The sequence below is a fragment of the Plutella xylostella genome, chromosome 9 (assembly GCF_932276165.1).
Source record: "Plutella xylostella chromosome 9, ilPluXylo3.1, whole genome shotgun sequence".
NCBI classification, from domain to species: domain Eukaryota; kingdom Metazoa; phylum Arthropoda; class Insecta; order Lepidoptera; family Plutellidae; genus Plutella; species Plutella xylostella.
In genome coordinates, this window is record NC_063989.1 from 6,690,735 (window position 1) to 6,700,225 (window position 9,491).

Consider the following 9,491-nt stretch of genomic DNA (forward strand, 5'->3'; position numbering starts at 1 on the left):
CCGTACTCCTATTTTTGCCAGGGCGAGAAGGACAATGAGCTAACAACCCTGAGCGTACAACGGCGAGTCTTCATATCCCGCGACGAACAACGACAGGTAAACCAATCAGTCCTTACTAAACAGCTATACTATTTTGTTGCCAAAGTATTGACCTCTTTAAGCATTATAAGTCAAATAGTTAACACTTATCCAGACGTAAATGATTTTTCGTTCAATAGTCAAATCTTTCCCTTTTGTAACTTTAGTGGGTGAATATTTGAAAACGACTGTTTTTGCCTCATTTACCTGGCACTTTTCAAAATTGAACTCTAGACCTTTTGATGTAAACTCGGAATCGATGATGTATATGAAATTTTGCGCTCCAAAAATTCACCCTAGTGTATAGAAGTGTACGGTCAGGTGCAAGGAAACCTGACCGCACTCTCATAGTAACAGTGCTTCTGAGGGGGGTCAGGTTTCTCTGCCCTTTACTGTACAATTTGACAACATCTAACAAAATCGTTTCCAACACCAGGTGGCGTCAGTGATGCTGCACTCGGACTGCAACCACCTAATCCGCGTGGGCGGGCTCATCTTCCTGAGCCCCGGCCACCTGCTGCCGCACCAGCTGCCCGCGCACCACACGCCGCATTACATCTACCCGCCCGGATACAAGATTGTAAGTGCACACAGCTATAATCTACTCCCCATTCGGAAAGAAAAAGGGCTCTTATATGCGTACTAGCTGTTCCCGCGCGCTTCGCTTCGCCTTAAAAAGGTTTCCCGTGGGAATTCCGGGATAAAAAGTAGTCTATGTTCTTTCCCAGGGTCTAGACCGTATGTATACCAAATTTCATTCCAATCCGTTCGGTAGTTTTGGCGTGAAAGAGTAACAGACAGACAGATTTAAGACAAACTTAAGCGTCATCTAATAAGTGCATTGTAAAGCATAGTTTAGTTAGGTACCTACCTTGATCCATGTTTCCTTATCTTAATATCTGTATTCCTGATGTTGTTACTGTGTTTAGTGTGCGACGACGCTGTGTATATGTAGTTATAAATATGTAATACCAACCAAGAGCTTGCCGATAAACTGCAATAGCAGTTTGGCAATTTTTGTAAACTGTAACCATGCATGTTGTTTTTTGGATAATAAATAAATAATAATAATAAGACAGACACAGTTACTTTCGCATTTATAATATTAGTTCAAATTCAAATTCAAATGGTTTAATCGACGTAAAATTTTACAATTATTTGTCGATAGTCATCTACCACCATTTCACAAAGGCCCCGTCATTGAGAAGGAAAGAAATGGCGAAAGAAACTCCTCGAGCATCTTTTCAACTTTTTCCTTATAATCTATTACAATTTTTACTTATATCTAGTACCTACAATTTTACTTAAGTACCTATATCCATTTCATTTTTTCAATAGCCTTAGCTGAGGTGGACAAGACCACGCGTTTTTGTCGTTTAAATAATCATTTATACTATAGTAAGCTTTACTACATAATGTAGCTTTAACATAATTCTTAAATTTTTGCTCAGTAAGGTTTATTGCTTCATTTGATAATTTATTATAAAAACGTATACAGTTCCCCATGAATGATGTGTGTGTTTTCGAAAGTCTGAGTGTGGGGAAAAGCAACTTATTTTTGTTTCTGGTCTCAATACCGTGAGTGGCTCCTACTTTACTAAATGAATTTAAGTTTTTACGAACATACATAATATTTTCATAGATATATTGGCATGGAACAGTTAGTATACCTATTTCCTTAAACGTATCTCTTAATGCAATTCTAGACCCTAATACATATATGGCTCGAATTGCTCGTTTTTGCAGAACAAAGATTTGATTAATGTCAACCGCTCGTCCCCACAATAGAATTCCGTAAGACATAACACTATGAAAATAACTAAAATACACAAGCCTGGCTGTATCTACATCTGTTAACTGTCTAATGGTTCTAACCGCATAAGCTGCAGAACTCAATCTACCGGCTATCCTCTCAATATGGGGTCCCCATTGCAACTTTGAGTCAATTGTAATACCCAGGAATACCGTTTCATTTACTAACTCTAGCTTATCGTTATTCAATGTCAAATATGTCTCTACTTGTCTTACATTAGGCAAAGTGAATTTAATACATTTTGTTTTCTTGGAGTTCAGAGCTAAATTATTTACAGTGAACCAATTAGCAACTATGGAAAGAGTACTGTTTGCATTGTCAAAATTGACTTCTTGTCGCTTCAACTTAAATATAAGTGAAGTATCATCAGCAAACAGTACTATCTCACATAATTTATCTTCCAAAAACGGTAAATCGTTAACATATACAAGAAACAAGAATGGTCCTAAAATCGAGCCTTGGGGAACACCCATACTGACAGGACAGCCAGCCGAACGCACTCCATTTATGTCAACTAGTTGAGTTCTGTTGCTCAAGTATGATTCCAATAATGTAAGAGCTTTGCCAGTTACCCCATAATATTTAAGTTTCATAAGTAGAGTGGCATGATCCACACAATCAAATGCTTTCGATAGATCGCAAAATACACCCACAGCATCAAGACGTTCCTCCCAAGCACTAAATATGTGTTTGACCAACGCGACACCAGCGTCAGTTGTAGATCGACCTTTGGTGAGAAACCGAACTGTTGGTTATGGAGAAGGCCGTGAATACTAAAGTGCGAAAGCATTTGATGCAGCATATTTTTTTCAAATATTTTACTCAGTACTGGCAAAACTGATACAGGCCTAAAATTATTGGGATCATTTTTCTCACCAGATTTAAAAAGCGGTATTATTTTACTAAGTTTCATCAAATCGGGGAATACACCGACCTCAATGCATCTGTTAAAAAGATTAGCCAAGTGGGGTGCTAGGATATCATTAACATGACTAATAACTTTAACGGACATGCCCCATAAATCTTCTGTCATTTTTAAATTTAATTCTTTATAAGTGGTAATTATGGTCTGTGTATTTATACCATGAAATTGAAAGTCGAGATCGCAAGGCGGTGCATTCCCTCTTAGCAAACGTTCAGCTTCAGCGCAAGATGAATCAAGGTTCTCAGTTGTAGCTATCGGTATACTACGGAAAAAATCTTCAAAGACGGAAGCCACTTCTTCACTAGATGAAACAATTTTATCATTAATTTTAAGTTCAAAATTTAAATCATGTGGTTTATTCTTCCCGGTTTCAGTATTAATGATATTCCATACGGTTTTAATCTTGTTATTAGAGTTTTTAATCTTTCTATTTATATAATCTGATTTAGCTTGGTGGCAAACAGCTTTGAATATCTTTATATATTTCTTTACATAATCTTCTAAAGCTCTTATAAATTCCCGATGTTGCCCAGTCATTAAGACTTAGTTTACAATTAACATCTACTTCTTTCTTAGTGAACACGTTTTCAAATTCTTGAGACAAACCTTGAAATATTTCCTTAAAGGCATCATTGGGATTTCTTTCAGAGCTTCTACAGTAGTCAAGTTTACTGTTCAATCGAGATTTAAACTTATCAATTCTGTATGATGTTACTGGTCTGAACTTGAAAGTGGCTGACTTACGTTCAAAAGTACAAGGAAACGTAATAATTTGCCCACTGTGGTCGGATGGTAAACAATTGATTACAGAATGATTAGTAAAATCACAATTACAGTAAATATTGTCAATACAAGTGGCTGAGGTGGGAGTAATTCTGGTAGGTTCCAGGAAGACATTACTTAAATTATATGACTTGAACAAATTAATTATACAACATTTCATAGAAGTCTCAACTAATAAATCAATATTAAAATCTCCCACCACGACCACTTGTTTTGAGCTCTTAGATAAGATGGTAAGACTATCCTCCATCACTTTCTCAAATACTTTATAGTCAGAAGAGGGGGGCCTGTACACGCTTAAAATTATATACTTGTCCATCTCAACACAAGCTAGTTCAGCTATTCTTTCGACCGATAATTTTACAAAATCTTTCCTATCCTTACATTTTAAATTTTTCTTTACAAATATTAATGATCCTCCTTTGTCTAACGATTTCCTATTAAATGAGCTAATAACATTGTAATTTTTTACATTAAAATTCATGTCATCATTTTTAAGGTGATGCTCAGTAATACAAATTATGTCTATGTCGTATTGTTCTAAAAATAACTCTAGCATTAGAAGTTTGCGAGAAAGCCCCTGAATATTCTGGTGTACAACTCTCAGTTGCTCATCTCTTGTCGTGCATGGCAGTTTAAATTTACATTAGTATTACTACTAACTATCGTATCAGTTGGTCCTACTTCTGTTATACTACTTATAACAGGGTCATAAATATTGTAAGCTAACAATTTAGCTATCTGTCGCTTATAAAACTTAGGTACAAATAATGTACTCTTGGTCAAAATAAAATTGTGAATAAATTTATTTGTATCGAAATACATCATCTGTTCCCTATGACCAAATGTCATGTTAAATATCAACATATTTAACTCATGTATCTGAGTGTTCTGCTTATGAGACCGTGAAGCGGAATAAGGAAAAGCACAGATTATCGTTTTCTTGATTTCCATGGTAGAAAGGGCGTCATAGCATCTTATTAAGTCATTTTCTGTCACATCTAAGCTGTTTCCAATTAACAATACTAATGTAGTGTTTGCACTGTATTGTCCTGACAAGTTATGATTAGTTAGGATAGTTAGGATTAGTTAGGATAAATGTGAAGGCGAGGCCTGCCGAATTAGGCCTCTACATTGACGTATTGTCGGGCTGCGACCACGTGATCCGCGTGGGCGGGCTCATCTTCCTGAGCCCCGGCCACCTGCTGCCGCACCAGCTGCCCGCGCACCACACGCCGCATTACATCTACCCGCCCGGGTACAAGATTGTAAGGAACAAAAAAAATATACGTCGTAAAAGTTCCACTCACCGACACCAAACGACCCCAATTTTTTCAAACCTGAAAATCTGAACAAATGTGTTCTTATGTGAGAGCACACAGCTACACATAATATATACACACCGTCCGCCCCTGACTTTCGAGAACAATTTTACCTCAAGAAAAGATACTTCCAACTTCTCACCCATTCCAAAAAATATCCATTTACTTAGAAGAAAGAAAGAAAAACTTTTTTGTTTTAGACAGCAATATTAATTTACATATGGAAAGAAATATAAATATAGGTAATTTATCTAATCAATCTAAATATATATATAAATCTAATAATAAAAAATAAAAATAAAAACTTAGCACAAAACATTCCGTCTTAAGCCCGCTCCATACTCTCTACGAGAGGTTTTGTCTTGGGTCTCGACAAAACTATCCACTATTAAAAACTACTGGCGAGGCCTGCCGAATAGGGACTCTACACTGTCGTATTCGCTGCGTCTCGTCTAGTTTTATCGAGAGTCTGGAATAGCTTTAAAGCTCCCGGCACACTCACGTGTCGTGTCGTGTCGTGACGCGCCATAAGCAATCGGTTTCATATTCATATTCGTATTATGCCTTTACTTAGCACCAAACAATCCACCTTACTCACTTATCCCTCTACTTCTAGGTGCGCTTCTACTGGTCGATGTCTAAAGCCAACAGCCGCTGCCGCTACCTGTGCTGGATCTCGCACGACGACGGGCGCCCGCGCTTCCACGTGCGCGCGCAGGACGAGCCCGGCGCCGACATGAGCGCGCCCACCGCCCGCGCCGCCTGGGCCAAGGTACAGTCTGCTGCATCAGTAGCTATACACAGGACGAGCCCGGCGCCGACATGAGCGCGCCCACCGCCCGCGCCGCCTGGGCCAAGGTACAGTCTGCTGCATCAGTAGCTATACACAGGACGAGCCCGGCGCCGACATGAGCGCGCCCACCGCCCGCGCCGCCTGGGCCAAGGTACAGTCTGCTGCATCAGTAGCTATACACAGGACGAGCCCGGCGCCGACATGAGCGCGCCCACCGCCCGCGCCGCCTGGGCCAAGGTACAGTCGGCTGCATAAGTATATACGCTGCAGCGGCTAGATCCACTGCTCCATGGATCCCTGATGTCAGACTGCCGTCTGACTGAAGGTATAGTGCCTGTAGTTTATGACCAAGTCGTCGGGAATTACAGGCACTATAAAACAATACGTAGTTTAGAAAACGGGTATCGTGCTGCATAAGTAGCTATACACTTTTGTACCTTGTCAATCTGAAACCGCCTATCAATTCATTGACGGTTCGTCAGTTTGACAAGGTACAGAAGTGGACAGCTATTTATGCAGCCGACCGTACACTCTTATACTGTATAGTCACCAAAGAAGATACCCCCCAGCACACGCACTAGGATAAGGAAAACTACATGACACTGGTTGACTGGTAGAAAATACAAAAAAAATCACTGCTCCTTTTAATCTTTCTTGGTCACATGACTTTTTACTATTGGTACCGTATTTTTTAGGACGACAATAGTAGTCCTCTGACTCACCCCCTTTTGGCTTACTATAGTAACGTTTTGCAACACCTTGTATAAACATGAAGTCCTACTCAACGACAATCAGCCAATCAAAGCGCTGCATTCTGTACTCAAATCACTCTTATCTTGTCTGTACTGGTCAGAAAATAATACTATTTCTCATCCGCAGGTGCTAGACGCAGTGGCAGCGTTGCGAGATAGTCGAAAAGAAGATGGTGTTCTCAAGCTGTGGCCCAACTACGTGACCGGAGAGGACCTGTTCGGACTCACCGAGCCGGCTGTCGTCAGGGTGCTCGAGAGTCTGCCAGGTATGTTGAGAGACCGATATGCGACGCATTGGCGTTATGGAGTGGATATCATAAGGTTGCTGGTGTGAAATCAGTTAATATCGAGTGTCTCGCCAGATTTCCGGAAGTGGACTCATGGATTGCAATGTCGAATGAGGCGAATACCATCTCCTCCCTCAATCGCCTATGTATCTTGAAAAATAACAAATAATAATGATTGAATGAATTCAGTTTGTGAGTTAGACACACTTATAAGTTAAAGCTACTTAAGAAAGTGACTACACACTCATAACTTTCAGGAATACTCTTTCTTCTCTTGCCTCTGCCGCACAACTAAAACTATTATTAATATTATTCGAACAGGAATAGAGACTCTGACGGACTACCGGTTCAAGTTCGGGCGCTCGGCGCTGCTGGAGGGCGGGCTCGCCATCAACCCGTCCGGCTGCGCGCGCTGCGAGCCGCGACACAGGTATACTGAGTTGTATATCATTTTAAAAATATACAGGTATTGCTAATGTGGTATGATAAACCACGTAACCAACAAAAATGGAGAAAATCATTAAAACGCAAATTTTTCAGAACAAAGGTTGGTCAGATTGAGCTCCCGATGCATCCCCTTTTGGCTCACTCAATCACTATTGCAACATCAGCTAATTTGCATATTCACTATTTTTAACCGACTTCAAAAAAAGGAGGAGGTTCTCAATTCGTCGTGATCTTTTTTTTTTTTTTAATGTATGTTCACCGATTACTCCGCCGTTTATGAACCGATTTTGAAATTTTTTTTTTTTTGTATTGGGTTGAGCTTCCAGGTGGTCCCATTTTTTTTTCAGAATTTTGTCTCACCCCCAAGGGTGGGTAAAGGGGTAAAAACAGGGTATGAATTCCCATTTTGGGCACATATTTAACCGATTCTAATGAAATTAAGAACGTAAATATAGTTCTTATAACAAAAAATATGATGGTGACCTTGAGCTGATCTGATGATGGAAACGGAAGGCAGTCAGGGGAACTCCTCAACGGTATATAGCAACTACTTCGTGTTTAGGCTTGAATGATTCGTATTGATTAGTAGCACTTTTTGGTATCATTTGCACCTTACTTTTGATTGAAAATTATTGCAAATAAACTATATCGGTTTTTTAATTTTATGTGAAAGTAAACATCGTAACGAAACTGGACCTAGCTAGAAAACCAAAATGCATTATACCGTGATAGGTATACTATGCGCCCCACGCTACGCTTGCTAGTAAAACCAACCTCACTTATAACTATCCAAACAACTTTCCCCACACACAATTTACCCCGACATCCGCCTTCAGGAGCACCTGGCGCCGGCCGCCGCGCTCGCTGCTGCCCTCCACGCCGGCCGGGCCCCCCGGCGCCGAGCACCCCGCCTGCCCCTACATCAAGCAGTTCGTGCACACCAAGAGCAGCCAGTACAAGAAGATGAAGAGCGAGTGGCGGAACAACGTGTATCTGGCACGGTGAGTTACTATTCATAGCGACGTATATGCGGCTTATGCTAATCTAGCCTGATGGCGGTGTCTAGGCGATGCAGGTTTTTGTTACGGATGCGGCTTTGGTAAGAACAAAAGATATAATGTTTTACACTAATCGTGATATAAATCTACGCCCTCACATGGCATGCATTGAATGCGCCTTCTCATAAATATGAAAACTGCCTAGAATGAGCCGGACATTGATCACTTGGAGAGGCTCATTTCTTACACCACACTATAGTCGGTGCTTTGTAAAATCCAGAATAAATCCTATGAAGTTTGATTGACAGATGGTTATGTCTGGTAATTTCCCTAGAAAACTAACAAATGACAAATAAAGTAGATATCATGATACGCTATATTTTACAAAGTATAATACTTGGTTAACAAAACCGTCATTTCCTACCCTTCCCCCTCAGGTCAAAGATCCAGGGCCTCGGTCTGTTCGCGGCACGGGACCTGGAGAAGCACACGATGGTCATCGAGTACATCGGCGAGATCATCCGCTCCGAGCTCGCAGAGATCAGAGAGAAGATGTACGAGTCACGGGTGAGTCGATACAACGTGGACTGTGATATTGGCGAATTTAAAGCTACGGGTTTTACATCCACAAAAATCATTAATAATAGGTATACGTGATGATGTTTCGTCAGTGTTGCTGTAAAAAAACTGGAAGCTTCAAATAGCTAGACTATACCTGGCCGAATTAAGAGACAAGGGTTTTTAAAAAAATATTAGAGGCAATGATTGTACGGCTAAAATGGATGGTTATATTCGTAGTTTCAAGTACAGTGGAAGGGACAGTTATTTTTGTTGAAAATGCTATTGCGCCTTGCTGCCATTGTCCACCGCAAGCAATAATGACCTTTTTTAACTAGCATCTACTACGCTAACATCTCGATGAATTAAATTGCATCTCACACACATACAACACATTCCACTAACCCTCCCCCCGTTTCCAGAACCGCGGCATCTACATGTTCCGCCTAGACGAGCGGCGCGTGGTGGACGCGACCATCTGCGGCGGCCTCGCGCGCTACATCAACCACTCGTGCCAGCCGAACTGCGTCACGGAGCTCGTGGAGGTGGACCGCAGCCTGCGCATCATCATCTTCGCTAAACGACGGATAGCGAGGGGCGAGGAGGTGAGGAACTGAGGACTGAGACTGTATGGCAGTAGCGGGCAGTAAGGGTGGTAGAACTATACTATGAAGGAAACCGTAGCCAAAGAAATCTGTACACCTGATATCAATAAACTTTTGATTCTTCTTATAA

General features: G+C 40.9%; 1 protein-coding gene across 1 annotated transcript in view; it reads left to right on the forward strand.

Annotated features, from left to right (window-relative positions):
* Nucleotides 1-9,491, forward strand: part of LOC105391623 — a 56,283-nt gene that overhangs the window by 44,631 nt on the left and 2,161 nt on the right. The window contains exons 48-55 of the mRNA XM_048623268.1: nucleotides 22-96; nucleotides 515-658; nucleotides 5,538-5,693; nucleotides 6,594-6,732; nucleotides 7,075-7,183; nucleotides 8,037-8,201; nucleotides 8,636-8,765; nucleotides 9,179-9,361. Of these exons, the coding sequence (XP_048479225.1) occupies nucleotides 22-96; nucleotides 515-658; nucleotides 5,538-5,693; nucleotides 6,594-6,732; nucleotides 7,075-7,183; nucleotides 8,037-8,201; nucleotides 8,636-8,765; nucleotides 9,179-9,361 (1,101 nt within the window). The remainder of the gene's footprint in view (nucleotides 1-21; nucleotides 97-514; nucleotides 659-5,537; nucleotides 5,694-6,593; nucleotides 6,733-7,074; nucleotides 7,184-8,036; nucleotides 8,202-8,635; nucleotides 8,766-9,178; nucleotides 9,362-9,491) is intronic.